Source organism: Pezoporus occidentalis, unplaced genomic scaffold (genome assembly GCF_034315485.1).
Source record: "Pezoporus occidentalis ecotype Australia unplaced genomic scaffold, CSIRO_AGI_Poc_V1 ctg348, whole genome shotgun sequence".
Classification (NCBI taxonomy): Eukaryota; Metazoa; Chordata; class Aves; order Psittaciformes; family Psittacidae; genus Pezoporus; species Pezoporus occidentalis.
Genome location: NW_026915462.1, coordinates 123,962 through 148,390, shown reverse-complemented (window position 1 = coordinate 148,390; position 24,429 = coordinate 123,962). Strand labels below are relative to the sequence as shown.

Genomic DNA, 24,429 nt, shown 5'->3' with positions numbered 1-24,429 from the left:
TGCTGTTAACCCAAAATCTCTGTATTAGTAGTAAACTCTAAGACAGCCACAGGAGCATGCTCATCCATCCAGGACACCATCCTGGAAGCAGCTTGAAGACTCTCATGTCTTTGCATAAGACCAGGATCCCACCCCCTGCCAAGCACTAAGCATCAGGGCTTTGCAACAGAGAAAGCAGCAACATATCTAAGTACACTCTAACACAACTTGTTTTGTTTATACATGTTAAAACAGTCTTAGCAGCAATGCCTGGAGAGCAATAGCTTCTAGAACCAACTGCACTTGAAGATCAAGTCAGAGAGAAACCTCTCCTATTACTCGTACAGCTTTGTGTCTATAACATGAAAAAGCAACATTTCTTCCAAGGCTCACCACTTGCCACATAACAACATCTGCCCCACCAACACAGCATTATACACAGGCGAAGAAGGTGGGTGGGTAAAAAACCTTTGGGAGTAGTAGCTGAAGCACAACAGAAAAGCATGGAGGTGCACAGCATGTTCAAGCAGCACCTGTTGAAACCGCCCTGATGATAAGAAGACACTGATTGAAAGACAGAAATAGACAGTAGAACTGGAAGTGGCCAGAAAGAAATGGCCTCAGGGTTTCTGCCTGTTGCCCAAATGCTGCAGGAGGTTGTCTGACCAGGCCACAGACTCTCTGGCTCTGGAGGTCCTCAAAACTTAACTGGACGAAGCCCTGAATGACACAGTCTCAAGTCAGCTTTGCTGTGAGCAGGTCAGTTAGACTAGAGACTTCCAGAGCTGCCTTCCAACCTAAATCTGTCTGTGAATCTTTGAATAAACATTACTGCACAGAGAGAGAAGACAAGAGGGCAGAATCTCAGGAAGGGTGTATCTTTGAGAGCAAGCCATCTTTACAGAGACAAAAATACTGGAATCTCAAGGTAAGCTGTCTCCCTGGCCTTGCTGACAAGTCTCAAAACGCTCTGCAAGGTGCCTGCTGCCAGGTCCCCAAACACGGTTCCCAGTGTCGGGATGCTTCACCTCCCATGCAGCTGTACAAACTGGCACTGGGTAAGGCTGTGTTGAACAGACCAATGTCTCACCCAGCGTAGTGACTGACTCTATTCATTCTCTTTATGCTGCCGAGGGCTGAGCAGCAGAACAGGCTTACAGGAAGTGGCCAGAAGACACCCCTGGAGCCCATGGCCAGCAGGACTGGTGAAGATGGTCTCAAGCACTGCCCTTTTCTGACCTATGCTGCCACCAGAGAGAGAAGTTAACACCTAAAACACTGCTGAGATTAAAATGCAATTCCAGAGAAACCTTACCAGAACAACCTTTGCTAAGCTAACAAATTCCTTGTCACAGCTGTAGCCTATTCCACACTTCCCTTGTATTGCTTTTACCATAACCCTTCTGCACTAGAGGCTTTTGCTAGCACACCCGTGTCCATCAGGGTCGCGCATCCCGGCATCACTGACCACAGAACACCCCTAAAAGAAATTACACAAGGGGCTTTGCTCCCAAAGGCCATGGATGCAGCCTCAGCCCCTTGTTCTGGATGTGGAGGAATCTGCTATGACATATAGACAAAGCATCCTCCAAAGCAAGGGCACTTGCAGTAAGAGGGATACAAGCAGCTGCGGAGAGAAACAGAGATGGCGCAAATATGTACACTGGGGCTGTGAGCTGCAGCTTGGCCATTACAGGCAGCAGCTCTGTAGGCTGTGGCTATTCCTTTAGTAAAGCTGGACTGGCAATAACAGAGCTACAATCATATCACCAGCTTTGGTCCCAGGATAGGCAGGGTTAGACAAGAAAATGCAGATTAAGTTTTCTCAGAGAATGTAGTAGCCCTGAGAGGGAAAGAAGCTACAGCCTAAACCAAGAGGCTGAAGCACAGCAGGAGGAGAAGGCAAGAGCACAAATGAAGCAGCTCCCACTCTCATCAGAAAGAGACTTCAGAAACCATTCCAGCATTCAGCTGAGCTTCCTATCCCCCACCATCACCTGACACAGCCCATGGCCAGCACTGCCTCTGTCCACACAAGCAATCTGTGACTGCTATGGCCTTTTCTCGTGACGGGCACCCACCGCAGCCAGCTCCCAGCCTCACCAGTGCCCACCCTCCCGCTTTCGGGGCCAGTCCTGCCTCTGCAAACCCATGGGAGACATTAATTCACCCAGGGCACCTCGCTGGCCACCGCCATACTACTTACACGCAGCCAGTCAGAGATGCTTCAACAGGTCGGGGCTTGGTCTCTTCCAGTGGCACCAGCAGCTCTACAGGGCTGCTCCTTTCTCTCACAGAGCCTGGTCCTCGAGGGCAGCACATGGTGCCCAGGAACCCACAGACTCACTCCAGGCCCTGCCCCGATCCAGAGCCACCATCTCCACACAGGGGGAAGCAGGACAGAGCAGGTGGCCAGGTCAACAGACCTGCAGCTGCATGCTTCTGGAGCTCCACAGGCTTCACTACCCCATGTGGTGACAACAGCATTAAGGCTGCGTAGCCCAAAGCCTCTGCCCAAGGCACAGGGAGAGGCGGTCAAGGAAGGTGCTGGGGCAGAGCACCGGGCGGGCACTGCCGCACAGCAGGGACAGGGATGGGCGCTAAGGCAGGCGGCGCTCCAGGAGCTGGCATCAGCCCCCTGAAGCCCCGAGCCCGGCGCGCCGAAGCACGGGGTGGGGGACACCCCCCCAGCGACCCTCGCAGAGAGGCTGCGTGCGACGCGTGCGGCACCACGAGCCCCGCACGCGGTGAGCGCGGGTCGGGGCAGGGTTCGGCCCTCCCCCGCCGCAGGGCGCCCCCAAGCGGTCGCCACGACCGGGGTGGGTGGTGCAAGCCCCGCCCCCTACCGGAGCGATAAGCCCCACCCCCCGGGCGGGCATCCGTCCGGGACCCGCGCCGCACGCCCCTGCCCCGCCCCCCCCCCGGGGGGGCCAAGCACCGGCGCCCCACGCTCGGGGCCCCATGCCGCCACTCCAGCTGCGGCCCCGGGCAGCCGCAGGGAGGTGCCTGCGGCCGGCACCCCTCATACCTTGCACCCAGCGCTGCGCCGCCCGCGCCACCCAGAGCCCGGATTCTGGTCGCGGCCCCTTTAAATGGAGGCGCCGCTCGGAGCCCTCAGCGCGCTGCAGCCAGCGGTGGGGCAGAGGCAGCGCCCTATTGGCTGTACAGAGCGAGGGACGCTTTTCTATTGGTCGCGGCGAAGCCTGGGCTCGCGAGACTCTCTTGCAGGCGGTGGCCTCGCAAACGCGGAGCAAGGAGCCTAGGATTGGCGCCTCAGCCCGCACTCCACCGGGCGGCAGGAAAACCCGAAGCGGATCACCGCGGCGGAGCAGGGCCCCGTGAAAAGACAGAGCAGATCCGAACGCGGGCAGCGCACGTACCCCGGCGGGGCACGGCGAGAGGCGGGGGACCGTGTGCGGCGGGAGGCGCGGCCCGGAACGGGGTGCCCAGCTCCCCGCCGGTGCCCGCACGGCCACCCGCAAAGTGCGGAGCGGATCGCGAGTAGCAAGATTGCCACCCCACTCCCCCCCCCCCCTTAACCCTATCGCTGCCGCTTCGCACCACCCGGGCCCGCTGCCGCCCCGGGGGCGCCCAGTTCGACCTCGCCGCCACAGCCTCTACCTGCCCGCGGGGGGAGCCGCCCGGCCGCTTCCAGGCGCCGCCACCGCCTCCCCGGAGCTGGAGAGTCTCCCCGGGGCGGTGAGTGACAGCGCGACTGGGCGGGGCTTCCGCGGGGCCCGGGATGCCGTTCCGCCCCTAGGAGGGGCTGCCCCGGCCACCGCCCCCTCCAGCTCCCCTCCCCCACTCAGGCCCCGCTCCCTTCCCTACCTGAGGCGACCCGCACTCCCCGGGCCCTCCTCCCGCGCTCACGACACCCCCGACATGGGCTCCCCCGCCCACGGCACCCTCCAACACACACCCCTTCCCCAGCGGGCACCCGCGTGCCAGGCTGTGCCTCCCCGGCTCTCGGGGGCTCTCGCGTCCGCGGGTGATCCCACCACTGCCCCCCGTAGCCGCCCCACTCCTTCACCCGCCGCGACACAGCCCCGGCCCGATTCCTTGTCCCCCGCGGGGTCCGCGGTGCGCAGGGCCGGGGCCGGGAGAAGTCGGGGCGACCTCCGGGCAGGGGAACCGACCACGCCGCCGGCCGCACTCGCTCCGGCGGGGCTGCTGTGCCCGGAGAGCAGGCTGGCCACGGGCTCACGGCACCCGCCCTGTTACTTGCGGCAGGACGCGGGAGGATTTACTGAAAGGCAGTGAAATTGCCCATGCCGCGACAGCCCCGGGGCCCCGCAGGCCGGCTCTTCCTGCGGAGCCCTGCCCGCCCGCAGCGGGGCAGCACCGCCCTGGCCGAGGTGCCAGGCGGACAAGAGGAAGGCACCGGGGCGCATGAGGCAGGGCGCGGACACGGGGCTGGCGCTCGCCCGAGGCACGTCGATCACACCAAAGCCGCGCTTCTGCCGCCGGCCCCGGGCACGGGGGGGGGAGAGCAGAATGTGAGCGCACCGCGGCACGCGCTCGGCCCCCGCCTCTGTCTCTTTAAAGCGCGCGGCCCCTGCCGCGCCTGCGTGTGCTCCTGTCTCAGTGCGCCTGCGCCGCTCGGCCAGGCGGCTGCTGGGCTCCTTTGTCCCTCGGCTTTTGCGCACCCAAGCCTTGTGCCCGCCGCGATGATTGGCAGCGCGCGCGCCGGGCTGCCGCCGCCGTGGGAGCCAATCGGCTCCAGCTGGAGGGCTTATGGGGTGGGGTGGTCCCGCCCCTCCCCGCCTAAGGGCTGTGAGTGGCGGCTAGTACGGCCAGTGGCGGCGCGGCGCTGGAGATGGAAGGCCAATGGGAGCTCGGGTGGTGGGCGTCTGGTTAGGTTGCGTGAGTGCTGCCTGCGCGCGCGCTCTCTCCTCCGCGCCGCTGAGGGGATTGCAGGCCACCGTCTGCCGCGGAGCCGGGGACCGCCGCCAGGTGAGCCCAGACGGCGGCGGGACTTTGGCTCGGCTCCGCTGCGGGCCTGGCGCTTACAAGCGGACATTGCCACCGGGCCTTGCTGCGGCCTGCGCGGGCCGCCCCGCCGCTGCATGCGGCCGCTGTGGCTGGCGGGCAGGCCCTGGCGAGGCGGGGCAGGGGTCGGTGGAAGCCGCCTGGGGGCCGCGAGCGACCGGGCGTGTCTGCTTTTAGGTGGGGAAGATGCAGGGCAACAAGGGCTTCAACATGGAGAAGCAGAACCACGCTCCGCGGAAACAGCACCAGCCACACCCGCCACCGTCCATCCCCGCCAACGGGCAGCAGGCCAACAGCCAGAGTGAGTCCCGGGCCCGCCGCGCCGGGCCGCCCGGCCCTGCTTTGGGTAGGCGTTGAGCGACCGCCCTCGCTCCGTAGCGTAACTTCGGGTCCCTGTCGGCTGCCGGCCCGCACGAGTGCGGCGGATCTTGGCGGAAACTAACGAACTCGCTTTTTCGCTTTAAAACAATAAGCTCTCAGGCCCTAGAGCAAACCGCGCTTGCGTTCGCTGTCCGCTCGCAGTAGTCGGGCTTACGCGTTGAAGGCGGGGGTTTGAATTGCTGCAGGGTTATTTTGGGGGTTTGTTTTGCTTAATCTGCTCAAAGATGGATGCAGCTGCCTTTTGTTTGGCTGGGGTTTGTTCATAAGTTTCTTGTGCTCCTGAAACTGGGCAGTGATGTAGAGGTTCCTTTGTCTCAAATTCTCAAGAAAAGCTCGCTTAAAAAAAGGAAGTTCAGGAAGTTTTTGAACCTCTAACAGTGTTTCTGTAAACGTTGAAAATACGTGATGTCCCCTTTCCCTTGCCTCCGTTTCTTTTTGTAATCTAACCGTAACGGGTGGTTTCTCAACATAGGTTTCTCTAAGTGCTAGCAAAACGAATCTGCTGTAAGAGTACAGCTATAGGAAGACCGTTGTTATAGCTGTTTGCAGTCACATGTTAAGACTAAATTTTTACGTGAGAGGGACCAGCTTTACTTAATATTTCAGCATTCAGGTACTGGCTAATACTGAACTAGTGCGCTTCCAGGTTTTTTCTCGCTGTGCCCTGCTGTCGGGATACAGAGGAGGTGCTTGTGAGCTGAGGCAACATCAGTGGCTTCTGGGGCCTTAACTGATCTGGCTTCATAGTTTAAAAGTGTGGCAGCAAGGTATTGCAATTAGCATTTTCGGTGAAGAAGTGTTTTACTTATATTAGTTTTTCATTTTTTAAGTTCAGACGCTTTCACTGTTCAAAACAGAGAATTCACATGCACTTTTGAATGATTCCTTTGGGGGGAAACACAAATCCTGGGCTAGTAAAAAAAATCTTGCATATTTTTATTAGGTGGCTCTGTTAAGCAGGTTCCTTATCAGGTCATAGAAGATAATAGGCAGGGGTGGCAGTCCAGTCCTTTCCAGTCAGGTTGGGAACAGTACAACAGAGCAACTGTATTGTGATATTCTCACGGGGATCAGCTTATAGTGAGGGACTGTATCTCAGATTCCTTTGAGTGAATCTGCTCAAGGCACGACAGTGATAGTGGTATAATTCTGCTGTAAGTCCCTCCTAGTGTGCTCACAAGCCTTGCAGTTAAGCTTGCTCCCCAAGCACTTCTGCTAATGTTGTGACATTCACAGGACAAAACACTTAATGCACCCTGCTTGTGTGAAGTAGATAACTTCCACTGCTCTTCCACAGATAGTGCTGTCAAATTGATTTTATTTATTATTTGATTGATTTTGTGTGTGTGTTAGTCATAGATGTGTGTTTATTCTATAGAAAGAGTTGTCCTTGCCTGTCTTGCATGAGTTGTCTTTGCATGAGTAGCATTTCCTGATCAGTGCCATGCTTTATAGCCTGAATCGAGCCACTCATGATCATAGTTTTATTTCATATGTGTGACTGTGCGATGTCCTCAGCAAAGCAAAGGAACTGCATTCTGTGGCTTGCCGTCTGTGTGAGGAGTTTTGATATGCATTCAGAAAAATGGGATACAGGAAGTTAGAGTGATAATAAAGCCACCTCTGTATCTGGCACGTAACAGATCTTCCAGGATTGTGCTGGACTCTTGCTGAATTAAGGGTTAAAGTTTGTATATGCATGTGGGGATTTTGGAATGTTCCTGCAATCTGTCCTGTTTATTAGTGTTGGCTATAACATCGCTTACTGGATATAGGTTTTATTCATGAACATTGTATTTTTTTCTGAGAAATCACCTGTATGGCTGGGTTTTGGGAGATGGGGTTTTTCTCCCCACCATTTTCACCATTCCAGCCTTCTCTCCAGCTTGGGAGCCCAGGACTCTAGAACACAAATCCCATCTCACAGAATGACAGCTGTCTCAGATGTTATCTGTGGGCAAAATTTCCTCTTTGCATATTTGTCTAGACATCTGGGCTTGGAGTTTGGCGGGGGGGGGAGAGTTAGGGGCTTTGTTTAATTTAGCTTTTTGCTTGGTTTGGGTGGGGGAAGGGTTGTTTGGTTGTTTTTTTTAGTAAAAATCTGTTTGCTGGCCAAACTGGTATTTCTATAATTGCTCAGGTTGTAACAGCAAAGTCCTGTATTGTGTCTACAGTTGATTTTGTTGTGGGCCAATCGTCTTGACCAGATCTCCAAAAGTTGGGTGAAATACCTTATCTTTATTTTGAGCTGCAGTGTTGTCCTTTTCTCCAGTTCTGAGTTTTCTTTCACTGGTGTTAATGAGCATTGAGGTCCAAGTACATGGTTTCTTTAAAAAGAATATAGACCTATTCTGAAATCAGATCCCTTTGTTGCTGGAGAGATTGCTGGAGAGGTTTGAGACTGAAGTGAATGGGTGTTGTTGCCTATGTTTCTGTGTTCACTCTGATGAAACCTAATAGAATTTATCCCCCCAACTGTAGAGCAGCTGTGTACCTTATTCCCCTCAGATGAAGGCCTGACTATTGACCTGAAGAACTTCCGGAAACCTGGTGAAAAGACCTTCACCCAAAGAAGCCGCCTGTTTGTGGGGAATCTGCCCCCTGACATTACAGAGGAAGAGATGAGAAAGTTATTTGAGAAGTATGGCAAGGCAGGTGAAGTCTTCATCCACAAGGATAAAGGCTTTGGCTTTATCAGGCTGGTGAGTGACATGCTACCTTTGGGGTGTTTTGTGGCAGTGACTCGTGCTAGAGGAGTGTTGCTAATTGAAAGTAGCAGATGTTCAGATAGCTTGCTAGTTAAGTCTCCTCTTGATTTTAGTAACCTGGAATATGGGATCAGCTCCTGCAAGTGGTTTGTCTAGATCTTGTTATGAAAAGGAATGTGGATTCAGGCAGTTTGTGGCAGGATTTACTAAGTTTATTTATTAAGGATTTATCTGATTAAGTTATTCTGAAGTCAGCTGGTAGAAAACAGAAGGAAGACATGAGTGTGATGCTGTTACAGACAAGGTGACTACCGTATTCTGGAAGGGTTGACCATGGAACTCCTATGGATATAGGAGGTCGTGCAGTATTACTGGAGTGGTGAATGCTCTTGAAGTAGGGGATCTCTAGGTGATTACATAGAAGTGTAGCTAGGAGGTAGGTAGCTACCAACATAGAGTAGTGGTTCTTGGACTTTATTGGATCATGTACTACCTTTTTGAAAGTCTGAAGGTGAGTGGATGAAACATAAGGTTCCCACACCAAAGTGGGCACTTTGCTGTAGTGTAGTTGCCTGATGGTGACTTAAATGAACGGAAGTGCATGAAACTGGCATAGGGTGGTTTTTGTGGATTGTCATACAGTCAGCATTTCCTTTTACAGTTACCAGACTTGGCTAATAGTTGGATCGTTGGATTATTTTTTTTTTTTCTCTAATCTTTTAAGAAGAATCCTGCTTTGTAGCCTTAATGTAGTTATGGCTGATACATAATGATCATTTAACTGTTTGCTTAGTTTGTACTGGCTGCTGTATTAAGTTTATGGTGATACATTCCCCTGCCCTACTTTGCACATACTCTATTCAGGTAGAGTAACTGATGGTTATGCAGTTACTGATATGTAACTGATGCAGTTATGGTTTGTTAGGGCACTTTTTACCATACTGTGGGAAGATTATTTGTTCCTCTCTGTGAACTACTTGATCAGGAGAAATAGGCTTGTTCTGACACTGGCTGATTTTGTACTGCATTGAGAGTTTTAACGATAACTTTTTTTATCTTCAGGAAACTCGCACTCTGGCAGAGATTGCAAAGGTGGAACTAGACAACATGCCTCTACGTGGGAAGCAGCTAAGAGTGCGTTTTGCGTGCCACAGTGCATCACTGACCGTCAGGAACCTGCCTCAGTTTGTGTCCAATGAGCTCTTGGAGGAAGCCTTCTCAGTGTTTGGCCAGGTGGAAAGGGCTGTGGTTATTGTGGATGACAGAGGACGATCCTCTGGGAAAGGCATTGTGGAGTTCTCAGGGAAGCCTGCTGCTAGGAAAGCCCTGGATAGATGTAGCGATGGGTCTTTCCTGCTAACTACGTAAGTATGGAGGGTGAGAAGTGTTATGCTTTCATGTGTGCAGGTTGAGGGGTGGCATTGTCTTGTGAGCAATGTTTCTTGACACCAGAGCAGGACAGACAGGGAGCAGGTGGGAAGTGGTTTTCCCAGGGAGAATTTTACTGAGCTTTGTTCCAACAAGAGTGAGTCTGCTGAAACTCAGGTCTGAAAACTTTATCCTGGGAAGCTGCTAGTGGGGTAAATGCATGAAATTTATCGACAAGCTCTTGCTTTCTGGATAAAGCCTTCTTAGGGTAAGTAAAGCAGTGTTTAAGAAGCAGGAGCTGTTTCAGAGACCATCCATATAATTTGTTAGAAATTAAGCTCAAGTGTGTTAATTGTGCACTCTGGGTCGCTTCAGAAGGCAAGTCTTGGGATGGGACTCCGCTCAGCAGCAGACACTACTGGCGTGGAATGCTGATCTGCCACTGTGAGCATGGGATCTGTCAGAGGAGGCAGCCGGGTAGATTGTTTGGATTTTTCACCATAATAAACTTTGTTGCTTAATGATTCAAGACCAAGGAAAAAAGCTTGTTCTTGCATAATTACGTCAATTTGCTCAAGTAACCGACTAATTCTAGGTGCATTCCACAGCATATGGCTTGTTGCTCTAACTCAAGAGCGATTTTTCGAATTCTTGGAAATAAAATTACTGTATATTTTGTATGAATACACCTAGAATTTGTGAAGAGAATGCCTCCTGAAATTGGGGCTATAACCCCTCATTTCCAGAAGAACTTTATAAGCTTTGTACTTCTCACTTCTCTCCTTGTTCTTGGAGGCCTGCATATGGCAGAATCATACACCCATGCACAACACATTCTGTTTCAAGGAGCAGATGTCGGGTTTTGTTGTTTTTGGGGTGGTGGGGTTTGGTTTGGTTCTGGGGCTTGGGTATTTTTGTTTGCATTGTGTTTTTTTAATATCTCACAGCTTTCCCCTGAGACTCTGGGGATAACCAGCAGAGTGCACAGTGCATAGTGCTCTGCAGGATTGCCATCAGGGTGCTTTTGCTGATTCAGAAGTTTATACCCTGAAAGAACCATGAAAATGTATTTTTAAAAGTGATCATGCAAGACTAATCACTACCAGTGTATGACTGAGAGCACCTGAGGGTAGCATTCAGTCTTTTTGTAGCTCTCGGTGCGTCTGATATCTGGGATGGCAAAACAGTATGTTGCTTATTTTTAGTTATGGTTTGGTTTTAATTAAATTTGTTCAGGTTTGTCCTAGTTCATGATGGTAGCAGCTAGATAAACTGGTGGCAGTTGGTTCATGTTGGAAAATTAAGACTGTTCATTTTGAAATATGAATATGCCACATCAAACTGAAAAGCTACATTGTGGATCTTCATATGAGGAGAGAGATTTTAGCCTCTGTCCTGCCTTCCTGATGGAGTCTGGCCGCTGCAGCTTCCTCAGCTATGACAAATGGGGTTGAGGGGCTAATGAGAAGCTGCAGTGCTGCTGTGCTGGGAACGACCAGTGTCAGTGCTGTGGTGGGGAGTTAATTCAGAGATTGGGAACACTTCTATTAAATACTTTCTTCTTCATGCAGAAACCAGGAGGACAGAAGCACATGTGTGCAGTGTTTGTGTTGTGAAATGCACCAGTGGACTTCTTAGGGAGGGGGTAAGGGAATTCAGACAGGGCCCAACAGGTACTTAAGGGCACTGCTGCTTGGCAATAATGGCACATGGTTGTCTCTCAGGAGAGTATGTCTGAATGGTACAGCAAATGATCTCCAGTGAGGAGAGTGTATTTACTCTTTGCTTTATTCAGGCAGCTATAAAAAGGCGCACAAAGACTTTTGCAGCCCATCATTGGCCACGTAGCAAGAGAAGAAAGGGAGGGGAAAAAAAACGCATGTTCTCGGGACTACAGGACTTCATACAGAGTAGATCTTACTGGAGCATGTCAGGTTTTAGTTACGCTGTTAATTTGAACCAGTAACTGCAAATATTCTTTCACTACAGTTTTGGTTTGGATTCAACAAGGATTTTGATTAACAGTTCAACTCCCATTCTAGAAAGAAAGAAAAAAGTGTTCAAATTGATTTCTGGTTTCAGTTTGGTTGAGATCCCCAACTGCTCTGAATTTCTTTGGGAGTGCTAAAGGTACTCTTACACAAGTTCAGACACAGTACCTTTCCTACACTGCAAGCTCCCTGAATTTTCTTAAAAGCACATAATCTTTTCTTTACAGATTCCCTCGCCCTGTCACTGTGGAGCCCATGGATCAGTATGATGATGAAGAGGGACTGCCAGAGAAGCTAGTCATTAAAAACCAACAATATCACAAGTATGTGCCTGCCATGTGACAGGAGATGAGATTACCTGTGGACTAGGGCATTGAATAGTGTTGCAGTCGTCAGAGGGTGGCTTGTCAGTGCTCTAAAGGTCGTCCTTGTTTTTGTAAATGTGACCTGACTCTGGGAAGAGAACTGTGTACTGTGTTCTCTTGCCATGGTCAACTGAAAGCAAGCAGTGGGTTTGGATCCATGCTGCTGGACAAGACTGGCAGCCTCCACATGTCTGTTTCAGTTCTTGGAATAAAAAATTGGGTCAGTTTGAGATAACATGAGATCCCCTTGCTCAGATGAGAAGCTGATGCTGGGGAGGGACTCTTTATTAGGGACTGTAGTGACAGGACAAGGGGTAAGGGGTTAAAACTGAAACAGGGGAAGTTTAGATTGGATATAAGGAGGAAATTCTTTCCTGTTAGGGTGGTGAGGCACTGGAATGTGTTGCCCAGGGAGGTTGTGAATGCTCCATCCCTGGCAGTGTTCAAGGCCAGGTTGGACGAGGCCTTGGGTGATATGGTTTAGTGTGAGGTGTCCCTGCCCATGGCAGGGGGGTTGGAACTAGATGATCTTAAGGTCCTTTCCAACCCTAACGATTCTATGATTCTATGAAGAAAAGACTTAAGTTACGTGCTCTTAAGTATTACAGAAAGTGCAGAGGAAACAGATTTGAACTCACAGTGAAAATTTAAGGAATGATATGAATAGCATTAGGAGATTGGAGAGCTATTTATGAATAAGGCCATGGTCTTTGGAGGCTTCCCAGTATAAGTAAGTATCATGTGATCCAGGCAGTGGGAATTAGTAAGCAATGTGAGGTCATGAATTTTTTGAGTAAGAAAGACTACGGAGCTTCAGAAGCTGAGAGGCTGCATTAAGCATAGTCATGTGCTTCAGGTTCAGGGGCTGCAGAGATTAGTGAAATACACACATTTGGGCAGTGCTTGTTTCAGAGGTGGGTCTAGCCATAAGATACAGAGCAGGAGCAAAGGCTGTTTCTTTCCAGAGTATTTCTAAATATTTTTTGTGTCTTACAAAAGGAGTGCCATTGCTTATTATGGAGGAGAGCAGGACGGTTTCTATGTATAATTAATTCTGCAGGAGGATTCTGCCAAAGCTTCTCTGTTCAATAAGCAGATTCCTGAGAAGCAGACACTTATGCATAGCTATTTGTGAGAAAATAGAAGACAAAGTGGTTCCTTACTTGTTTTGCTAAGAAATGCTTTTCTGGCTACTAAAAGGATCTGCCATTGCATTTAACACACAAGTGTGTTTTTCTTGGTTCCTCCTTGCTCTGTTGAAGTGTTCACTAGCTCTTCCTTGCTTGACAGGGAGCGTGAGCAGCCTCCTCGGTTTGCACAGCCTGGCAGCTTTGAATATGAATATGCCATGCGTTGGAAGGCTCTAATAGAAATGGAGAAACAACAGCAAGAGCAAGTAGACCGCAACATCAAGGAAGCTCGAGAGAAGCTGGAAATGGAAATGGAAGCAGCACGCCATGAGCACCAGGTTATGCTCATGCGGCAAGGTATCAGTCCAAGGCAAATACAGTATCAGAACATGGCCCTGCAACATCCAGGGGTGGTACCTTAGTAGACTGGCTAGAGCGCACTGAAGTTGAGCCAAGTTGAGCTGCTTGGCTTGTAACCAAGCATGGTGTGGCAAACAAATGGAGAGATGTTACTGTGTTGCTGGAGGCTCTGTTACCTTACTCTCTTGTGTGTTAGGGTTCTAGTTCAGGAGCTTGTTAAGAGGTGGCATAAGAGATGAGTTTGGGTGCTTTACTGTCGTCTCTTACAGATTTAATGAGACGCCAGGAAGAGCTGAGGAGAATGGAGGAATTGCATAACCAAGAAGTACAAAAACGTAAACAGTTGGAACTCAGGTAAGGGGGCAGGTTATGGCCTGTGAACCCATAATATTATGGAATAAAATGCTTCTTCAGTGCACCTAATTGTTAAGTGTAATGATTTAATTATTACCTAAAATGTGACTGTTGTTTTGGACCTTTTTGTCCACAGGGGGAGTATACAGGTGTTTTAAGATGGAAGAATTAGGTGTTTCTTCCACTGATTATTATTTGAGGTTTTTTACAGTTCTGTGTCTCAGTTTAGCTCCTTGACAGAGCAGATAGAAAAATCTGAATCAGTGCAGTGATTCAGTGCTGCAGGTTGGAAAACCCTGTTCTACCATCTATCTCTTCATTTGAGGGATAACTTAGTCCAGAGATTTCTCTTTCCATTCCAGCTCTTTCTTATCTCAGGCTCATTTTGAGAAGCCCCAGGAAGATCTTCAGACTACTTCTGTAATAGAAGGGTCTTGAGAACTGTTTGGCTTGAATGCATTATGTTGCATGTTGTCGGCATGTATTTGGGAGCTGCTGTGTACATAGAATCATTTAGGTTGGAAAAGACTTTTAAGATCAAGTCCAACTGTAAACCTAACTCTGCCATATCCATAAGTAACCATGTCCATAAGTGCCACATCTATACATCTTTTAAATACCTCCAGGGTTGGTGACTCCACCACTGCCCTGGGCAGCCTGTTCCAGTCCTTGAGAGCCCTTTCAGGGAAGAAATTGTTCCTAATACCCAATTTAAACCTCCCATGGTGTCACTTGGGGCTGATACCTCTTGTCCTGTCACTTGCTACTTGAGAAAAGAGACCACCCCTCACCTCGCTACAGCCTCCTTTCAGGTTGTTGTAAAGATCAATAAGGTTGCCCCTCAGCCCCCTTTTCTTCAGACTAAAGCACTCCAGTTCCCTCTGCCATTCCTCATGAGAGATACTCCTGGGTGTGTTCATATTGTTTTTATAATGAAGTCCTGAAGATGAAAATTGTTGGAAATGTGCACAAACATGCACATAAATGGAAAAAGGGAAATATAACCCCCAATTTCAAGAAGGGGAAAATGGGTGACCCAGGGAATTACAGAGCAGTCAGTCTCACCTCTGTGCCTGGCAAAATCTTGGAGCAGATTCTCCTGGAAGGCATGCTAAGGCACGTGAAAAACAACAAGGTGCTTGGTGACAGCCAGCAGGGCTTCACTAAGGGGAAGTCCTGCCTGACCAATTTGGTGGCCTTCTGTGATGGGGCTACAGAACTGATGGACAGGGATAGAGCAGTTGATGTCATCTACGGGGACTTGTGCAAAGCGTTTGACACCATCTTGCACGACATCCTTGTCTCTAAATTGGAGCAACATCAATTTGATGGATGGACCACTCGGTGGATAAAGAACTGGCTGGATGGCCGCACACAAAGAGTTGTGGTCAATGGCTCAATGTCCAGCTGGAGACCAGTAACGAGTGGGGTCCCTCAGGGTCGGTGTTGGAACCGGTCTTGTTCAACGTCTTTGTCACTGACAGGGACAGTGGGATTGAGTGAGCCCTCAGCAAGTTTGCCGATGACCCCAAGCTGTGTGGGTCGGTTGATACCCTGGAGGGAGGGAATGCCATCCAGAGGGACCTCGACACGCTTGTGAGGTGGGCTGATGCCAACCTCATGAGGTTTAACCATGCCAAGTGCAAGGTCCTACACCTGGGTCGGAGCAATCCCAGGCACAGCTACAGGTTGGGCAGAGAACAGATTCAGAGCAGCCCTGAGGAGAAGGACTTGGGGGTGTTGGCTGATGAGAAAATGAACATGAGGCAGCTTCAGTGTGTGCTTGCAGCACAGAAAGCCAATCGTACCCTGGGCTGCATCCAAAGGACCAGCAGGTCGAAGGAGGTGATCCTGCCCCTCTACTCTGCTCTCATGAGACCTCACTTGGAGCATTGTGTGCAGTTCTGGTGTCCTCAACATAAAAAGGACATGGAGCTGTTGGAACAAGTGCAGAGGAGGCCATGAGGATGATCAGGGGACTGGAGCATCTCCTGTATGAAGATAGGCTGAGAAAGTTGGGGCTGTTCAGCCTGGAGACCTCATAGCAGCCTTCCAGTATCTGAAGGGGGCCTATAGGGATGCTGGAGAGGGACTCTTCATTAGGGACTGTAGTGACAGGACAAGGGGTAACAGGCTAAAACTTAGGGGAAGTTTAGGTTGGATATAAGGAAGAAATTCTTTCCTGTAAGGGTGGTGAGGCACTGGAATGGATTGCCCAGGGAGGTTGTGAGTGCTCCATCCCTGGCAGTGTTCAAGACCAGGTTGGACGAAGCCTTGGGTGAGATGGTTTAGTGTGAGGTGTCCCTGCCCATGGCAGGGGGGTTGGAACTAGATGACCTTAAGGTCCTTTCCAACCCTAACTATTCTATGATTCTATGTTCTCATTATAAGGTACCTAATATTTTACAGCCTCAGCAAAATAATGTTCTTAAAATTGTATATTTCCAAACAAGACCAATCGGGCAGCACTGCAATGCTGTGAAGCAAATGGTTGTTCTGTATTGTACCGAGTATTCTTGGACCTTTTTTACAGGCAAGAGGAAGAGCGCAGGCGCCGTGAGGAGGAAATGAGAAGGCAGCAAGAAGAGATGATGAGACGCCAGCAGGAAGGCTTTAAAGGGAATTTTGCTGATGCGGTATGAGTGCTTCTACCTTCCTATTACATCCAGACATTGACATTAGGGTTTTGCACTTCCACAGCACAGGGCTTTCTGTGAATGCTTAATTTGTTGGTTGCTAGACTCTACATTTTTAGTGTGTTCTGCTCTGAATTATTGACTCCCTCCATTGTTAATACAGCTTAGTCTGGGGAATACAAATACCCCAGTTACTGATCCACTGCTGTTCATGTAGGGCCCTTATTAGCAGTCTTGCTGTTCAGAAGAATATATGCTAACTGATTTTATTCTAACAGTAACAAAGATGTACTGTCTTGAAGGATTGCTGCGGAGCCCTGTTATGATCATATGGCCAGTTATATCTGTAGTCTGCAGTCTGTCTTAATCATGCTCAGATGAAATGATCTGAGCTTGAGGCACTGCTGCAGGCATGATAATTGCTTGTATTTTCTTGTAATGTAAAATGTGTGGTACCTGCCTTTTAATAGTAGTATCTCTAGTTCTATAAAGAACAATGTGTTTCCAGTCCCAGCAAGTTTCTATTGTCGAGGCAGCTGAAGTGCTGTTGAGGTGGTATAATGGCATGGAGGCAACTGGGTGGCAATGTTCTTGTATCCTCGTGAAATATTTAGCTATTTTCCTCAGGGGTCAATTGATGTCAAACCAAGAGAGCCAAAACCATGTAACTTACCAGATATGTGAATATTAGCCTGTGTAGCAGAACTCCTGGTTTCTCTAAGTAATAGTGCCTTCGTATGCTAAATAGTGGCACTGAGACTACAGGTGAAGTGAAATCTGTTTTTCGGTTCCCACTATGGAAAAAGTAGTACCCTCACTGAAGTGAGGAGGTGCTCCTAATTTTGCAGTGGGGGAGAGCTGTTGTGTGTCCTGTGCTCTATTAGTAAATGAGAAACTGAACTCACTAACTGGTATTTTAATGCAAGTGACCCACTGCTGTGTCTTTATGTAAGCTTGCATTCCTTTCAACTGGAAAAGCTTCTTAGCTATGCTGAGAAAGTAGCAAAACTATCTCATGTGTTACTGCTGCTCAGTAGATCTCCCCATCCAGATACCAGATATCTCTTAATGCTGCTGTTTGGCAAAATCTGCATGCACAGCTTTGCTGCTGGATGTTTTACCATGATTGTGAAAAACAGTCCTTCAGAATGAGATGATTTTAAATAAGACCTGTGTGTTAAGCAGTTACAGTGTGAAGGTACCTTAGATCCTCTTTTTCTTAATTAACCCTGGGTATGACTTTTCTACAGTTTCAGCAGCAAACCTCAGAACTCACTAAACTTGGGTAATTACTTTTTTTTTTTTTTTAAGCCTGAATTTTTATCATTTGAAATGTCTCTTTTTCCAGAGGGAGCCACCAGACATGCGGATGGGACAGATGAGTATGGGAGGTAAGAGTGTTCTCTGTTTTATGCATGTTCCTTTCCTCCTTTACAAAATCTGTACAGTTTTTGAGTAGTTTTATTTTGTTGGCTTTTATTTAGAAACTCAGTTGTACCGATCTTCTCCCAGTTCAGTAACAGGCAGTGTTCACATGACACCAAACCACAAAATCTGGGTATGGGGCACTACTCTAAGTCATGAAAGACTCAGTTCAGTAAACAAAAGACTTTGTTGACATTGCCATTGGACCCCTACTGTGCTTCAGAAGTTTGTAGTGATGCAGAAGCTGGTATGACGCATAGTGCTAGACTGTGGGCCCAGGAAATAAACTTGATTACTGTACTTCCATATTTTGACTACATGGTTCAGCCATGTGTACAAGAGCAAGTGAAGAGGTTTAGTGGTTGCTGAAAGTGGTGAGTGTTAAAGCCTGCTGTAGTTTCAGATAATACTGGAATGCAAGATCCGTTTTGTTTTGACCTGGTGTTGCAAAGCTAGCTAATGGACTAGGCCTCTGTCCCTGAATATAGCACTACATGGAGCTTACACAGAGCTTGCACAGTGTTTTGTGGCTCTGGAGTGATGAGTAGACCCCAGTCACTGCATCTGCCAGGACTATTCTTCAGTCGTCTTTTTCCAGGTACCATTGGCATGAACAATAGAGGAGCCATGGGTGGTACCAATGTCCCAGCTGCTGCACCTCCTGCGACTGGTCCTGGAGCTATGATACCTGATGGAGCCATGGGAATGGTAATGTATCTCCATCTTCTTTTGTGCACACCTTTTAAATGCAGATTGTTTTCATTGTGAAGCAATGAAAATAACTATGCTGCTGAAGTTGAGCTTGTTTGTCTGACTAGACCTGTTGCTTAACTCCTGCTGAAGTCTTGAGAAGTTAATCTTGCCTAGGTCCTGGCTGATGTTTTTTTCAGAAGATTGAACCAAGTCTAATAACTACTTACAGTCTTAGCAATAATATATGGTTAACGTTTAAAAGGCATAATGGAAAGCACTTTGTTGAATGTGTGTTTTGAGAGTAGGTTCTTGCAGGCATAAAGCCAGGCTGTCGGGACCAGTTTTAAAAACAATTCTCTCCTATGCTGATAGGCTAAAATGAGTATGGTAATAGTGAGTATGCTCAAATGAGTTCAGCTCATTTGCTTAGGAGGTAAAGAGCAAATAATCAGTGGAGGTTATGCTTATTTATTTTCCTTTTTAAATTTACTTATTTAGTTTTAAGCTTTACTGCAGAGCTGTACAATAGACCATGGCTTCTGTGGCATCTCTCATTCTTCTTTGTAATACAGAGCATCAATCCTTTCTCAGTGTCAGCACTCCCAGACAGCAGCAGTACCAGCAGCAGTCAGGTTTGTCCAGAAATGAATCTTCCTTTAGCAGTTTGTATCAACTGGTCTAATAAACAATTCTGCAAAACTTCCTTCTTAGACTTCTTGATCCTCTCATGAATGCTACATTAGGGATTTTTCTTTTTTTTTTTTTTGCCATTAAGAGCAGCTTTATTTAGATACAAGTTTTTGTACCAAAGTGGTGGGGACACTAGAGTGGCTGAGGTTAAGAAAACATGTACTACACAAGGAAATTAAGGGGGAAGATGAAGAGAGGAATTTTAAAGGGGAGGTAGTTCAGATCAGTGTAATGAAATAATACAGTATTTCTGAAAAGCAGTAAGCTGTTTCTCTAATGGACAAAAATATGTGCAGTCTTCTTAGAAACTATCCAGGCCATGTGCTTGTTTTTAGGAGTTACTGGGCCATTGAATTCCAGCTTTTTAATCGGGTAGGGAGCAGTTACTTTGCATGTTTGCTCCAGCTGCTTGGAGTGACTGCAGTGTCCTTCCCTGTGGTGTATCCTACAGGAGAAGTTCATGATTTTTCAGAATTTTTCATCTGTAGGGAGGGGGAAAAGGTAGGAGTGCTGTGTTACTGCTAGTGCCTCGCCTGCACTGCTGGTGAAGTGAGCACTGAGAATCCCTAGGGACCTTCCCATTGACAGTTTCATTGAAGTTTTGGTCAGGCAATACCATGGAGTCATCTACAGTATTAATACTAATTATAATGTGCATATATGTACATCACATAATACTGCATATTTATGTATCACTGCTGTAAATCTGTGGACAAAGAATATATGGAACCCAGGAGCCTGGTGTAAAGCAGCTCTCCTGTGAAGTCACTTAGCCCCAGTCTGGGGGAAGGAAGAGGCAGTGGTTGCCTCTAGAACCTTACCCAAAGGAAGTATTGTGTCCACCATGAGGACGTTCAAGCAGTGGAGCAAGTTGCCCAGGGAGGTTGTGCAGTCTTCATCCTTGGATGTTTACAAGACTGACTGGATAAAGCTGTGGCTAACCTGGTCTGACCTTGCAGCTGACTTCATTTTTGAGCAGGAGGTTGGACTGGAGACCTCATGACGTACCTTCCAACCTGAATTATCTTTTGATCACCTCCCTGCTGGAAGCAAGAGGCTGTGCAATAGCACTAATCCAGCTGGGAAAATGGAAAGCCAAAGGAATGGAAATAGCAGGATAGGATTAGAGTACAGACTTATTTTGGAATTGGAATATTGTGTGCACCTGGGTTGTGGTAGTGCTGTAGGATTGGTATATTGCCCCCTTTGCATTCTATTTGGGTGAAGGAGTATGATTGGAATGTGAAGTCTTGCTTGCCCAGGCTGCATTACTCACAGACTCCGCTAGTCTTTGAGATAGTGCAGTGTATTCCAGTGTGCTTGCCTACAAGTTATGCAGTGAAAGAGACTTGGTCCTGCCAGTCTAGTTTTAGGGCATAGGGGCTCTTTTATGAGCTGAAGTTTTGTAGCAAGGTCAGCTGGAATTGTGAAATCCTGGTAAAATCTGAATCGGCTCAAATGGTGTTTAACTGCCCATTGTTCCTTGTTTTTCTTCTCTGCTTCTTCTGCATTTGTCCTCATCACAAGACTCCACCACCACCTGCAGACCGCTTTGGCCAGAGCGGTGCGATGGAGGGCCTCGGAGCAATGGGAGGGAACCCACCTGCCTTCAACAGAGGAAACCCAGGGGCTGATTTTGGTTCTAACAAGCGTCGCAGATACTAACGGGATTAAGCTACTCCCTGCGCACACCCCAAAAAGGAAAGGAATCTTGGCAGGCCACGCAGGGCTCAACTCAAAGGGGGGGGGGGGGTGATATTAAAAATAGTTAATTAGGGCCTGTTTTGGTAAAGCCACTCTAGGCCAAGGGGGGTGCAGTCTGACTGGTAAAGGTTTTAGAAGAATTCATGTGGTGCATTCCTATAATTTCAATGTGAAAAATGGATTCTGGGAGGATGCCATGGTTGTTAAGCCGGTAAAATCCAGCAAGGACCCTCATGCCTTGACCAGTCCAGGTTGCTGTTTGCAGCTGGGGTCCTGAGACTAAACTAGATAAAAATTGCAGTGTCTTGGCATTTTTTTAGTGTAGTGTACCTTGCTGAAGAGCACAGGGAAGTTTCTGGAGAATAGGGCAGCATCTGGGTACTTTGCAGCTCCCATGATTCTGTAAATTGATATAGCTCCAAATGATTCATCATGTAGTTAATTGGGGAAGATTTTATGTTCGGGGTTATTTTGGTTTTGTTCTGTTTCTTTTTCTTCTAACTTGTAGTTACTCCTTTATCCGGACCATCTGTTTCTTTAAAGTAGTTGACTGTTGTGTGCAGCCAGAATGGCTGTGGGAGGCTCTTGTTTGGATGGATTTTTTTTGATAACGTGTTGTATTGCTGTTCATTTTTACTGGTAGGTAAAGTACAATCTATTGGACAAAGATACTGTATCTCTCGCTGAAGATTTAACTAAAACAAATGTTTGTATAGTCTTAACCTTGCCTGTCTTTTGTGTAGAAGTACTACAAGATTTTTCATTTAGTGTAAACTGTTTGAACACAAGTTGTAATTGTTCCACTAAGAAGTCCGAGTCTGAGGAATGTTACAGGAATGCATTATTAAAGTGGATTTTAAGCCTTTTTTATCAGGTGTCTTCTCTTATGAGTGCTTGGTTGGCTTGTTTGTTTGTTTTTAATAAAAATGTATCCATATGGATTGGAATAAACCATGCTTCAGGTTATGGTGCAAAAGTTGTTATCGCATAGCTCTGAAAACAAGGTGTTTAACCTCTGAGGAGATTCACAGAATCCCATCCTGGTTTGTGTTGAAGGGACCTTAAAGCTCCTCCAGCTCCAACCCTTGCCACGGGCAGGGACCCCTTCCACTAGAGCAGCTTGCTCCAAGCCCCTGTGTCCAACCTGGCCTTGAACACTGCCGGGAATGGGGCAGCCACAGCTTCTCTGGGCACCCTGTGCCAGTGCCTCAGCGCCCTCACGGGGAAGAACTGAGCTTCAGCCTCTGCACAGAAGGGAGCACTCCCCTCTCCACACTGTTCCAGATCGCTGGCTGTTAACGGAGTTGCGGGCTGATGAGGTATTTTGACTATCATGGCGTGGAAATCCTTGCTCTTTGCTGTCATATCCAGTCAGATTTTTTAAAATGTATTTATGCAGAATCAGTTCGTACCAGATTAAGGGCTGATGAGCAGTCTGAGTTTTTGAATTTTGCTCTTAACTTTAAACTCCCATCTTTTCTGGACATAAGAAGTTACAACTTGTTCTTTATGCAGCTTCCCCTAAACAGTGGCTGCATTTGCAAGAATCAAAGAGAAATCTGAAAAATCGACCTCGTACACAGGTAATTTTGTGACACCAAAGCAGCAGACAACCCTTTCCCCCTTTTTTTTTTTTTTTTTTTTTTTTTGGCACACCATGTGTCACCAGAACCTCCCCGTTACTGCAGAAGGATACAAGTGGTGTAATACGCTGAACTTACCACACTGGTGAGCTACCTTTGGAAGCTGAAAGAAGGAAAATGTGATTTCCTGTGGCCTTGCTGAAAGGAGCCATCTTTCCCGCTGCTGTCTTGGTTGTAGTTCTGGTACCTGACTGTCTATGTGGTGAGTCACCTCTGTGCCACAGGCAGCCAAAAAGAGAGGAAGAGAGCAGGGAGCTCAGCCAGGCTCCCATTAGGACACTTTCCCTGCCCATCATTCTGCTCTGAGCTAATAATGACCATGTTTTAAGGTCACAGGGCCTTCCAAAACCTGTAAACCCCCACACTTCCCACCAGTTCAGGCTGATCCAGGCAACAGTTTTTTATTACAGATGCCAGCTAATAATGAGAAAACTGTGTCTTCAGAGTAGACTGAGCTCTTCATTTTGGGCTGGTTCCTGTTGATGACTGAAGTGTGCTTTTTGATGTGTTTTCAGAGCAAACAGGCTCCTTTAGTAGCTCAGCTCTGAAGAGATGAAATTCTCTCTGGGAGCAAGGCAGTGCCTGAGCTACAGGGAGAAAATTCTCATCAACTGGGCGGCTGATTCCAATTTAAAGTTGTAATTGTTCAATGAGACCAGAGTGTTGGGGCAATAGCTCTGTAATAACTCAAGCTGCAGAAGGGCAGTGTTCTTGAACGGAGAGATGAAGATAGCCCACATGCCCATTTCTGACGATTTTTATGGTCTTTTTCCAAGCTGTTCTCTCAGCTGTTGAGTACAATCAGTACAGACCTCTTGGACAACTGCTGGTACTGAGCAGTGCTTACAGAAGAAGAGCAGTTGGGCAGAAATTCTGCTGGAGAATTGCTCACAAATATTCTTACGGGGAATATTTTATCTCCCAGGTAACTACAACATGAATTCTGACTACTAGCATATGTAGCTGTAGTATTTATGTCAGGGATTTTCCTTTCTCTAACCAGCCTTTTGTATGGAGGAACTACTCCATGCTTTAGCACTCAACTCCTTTTACACTGCCTTGGATTCCACAGGGTATCCTGAGGACCCAGGGTTGAGCAGGAGTTTCCTTCCACAGAGGCATCCAGCATGTTCGTCCCCAGGACTCTGGGGGACTGTTTTAAACTGACCCCGATCATTCAGGGGTAAACATGTTAAGTTGGGTTTAAGAATCATTTGGTCATTTTTTCTACCTTTTTGTTCTGTTACACATTCAATTAAGTGCACATAAACCAAATAGGCTCTATTCTTAATTCTCTGCTGCCCCATTCCTTGCTGGCTTTAACCTGCCAGAGGAGAGACTGAGATGAGCTCTTAGGCACAAGCTCTTCCCTGTAGGAGTGCTGAGGCACTGGCACAGGGTACCCACAGGTTTCCCCTGGAGCGCATCTCTAATCTCTATTTCACCTTGTCCTCCCTGGGGAGCCTTCCCTCTGCTGACAGCTGTGGACACCCCAATCTACCCTTTGTCACTGACAGGCTGTGCTCCTGGCAGGTTCTGTCTTCCAAGCCTCATTACCTGCAGAGCTTTGCAGTGGAGCAGTGGAGGAGCGAGGGCAGAGCAGTGCTGCTATGGGCTGCAGGCTGCTGCTCCTCTGGTGCTGAGGGGGTTCTGCTCAGCTGCGGCCCCCCATGTGTCTGCTGGTCCCTCTGCAAGGACAAGCCTTGCTGTGTGAGGCAGCCACAGCATCCTCATGGTGTTTGCTCCCAGCATGCGTGACAATGCGAGCTCCCAGTTCTCGCCGGCACTGGGATGGTGACAGCTGCAGCCCTGCTGCCAGCCTGTGGAAAGGACAAGGAGATCTGAAACCCTATCGCTTTGTCCAGCCCCCAGGACTGCAAATTCTCTGAGCTTCGTGGGTCCCAAGTGATCCTTCCCGCCTGAACAGAGGCTCTGGATGCCAACAGCAATTTTTTTACCCATCTTTGAGACTGCTGTGTGATTTGTTGTGTCTTGAGGCACTGCAGACCTTCA

General features: G+C 48.3%; 2 protein-coding genes across 5 annotated transcripts in view; one reads left to right on the top strand and one right to left on the bottom strand.

Annotated features, from left to right (window-relative positions):
• ZMYM3 (zinc finger MYM-type containing 3) overlaps nucleotides 1-3,739 on the bottom strand; it is a 33,134-nt gene extending 29,395 nt beyond the window's left edge. For 3 of the 4 annotated variants that reach the window (XM_062630115.1, XM_062630118.1, XM_062630117.1), the window contains exon 1: nucleotides 3,601-3,739. The gene's annotated coding sequence lies outside the window, so the exon portion shown is untranslated. Of the gene's footprint in view, nucleotides 1-3,007; nucleotides 3,500-3,600 lie in introns of those variants that run through there. The other variant, XM_062630116.1, reaches the window with a different exon arrangement.
• Nucleotides 3,740-4,778: 1,039 nt separating this feature from the next.
• NONO (non-POU domain containing octamer binding) lies at nucleotides 4,779-21,643 on the top strand. Its single transcript, XM_062630119.1, has 11 exons — nucleotides 4,779-4,932; nucleotides 5,146-5,314; nucleotides 7,831-8,051; nucleotides 9,120-9,421; nucleotides 11,644-11,739; nucleotides 13,072-13,268; nucleotides 13,541-13,625; nucleotides 16,159-16,261; nucleotides 17,610-17,652; nucleotides 18,285-18,394; nucleotides 20,597-21,643. Exons 1-11 carry the CDS (start codon nucleotides 4,807-4,809, stop codon nucleotides 20,732-20,734), a joined length of 1,590 nt encoding a protein of 529 aa, XP_062486103.1. The 5' UTR covers nucleotides 4,779-4,806; the 3' UTR covers nucleotides 20,735-21,643.
• The last annotated feature ends 2,786 nt before the right edge of the window (nucleotides 21,644-24,429 follow it).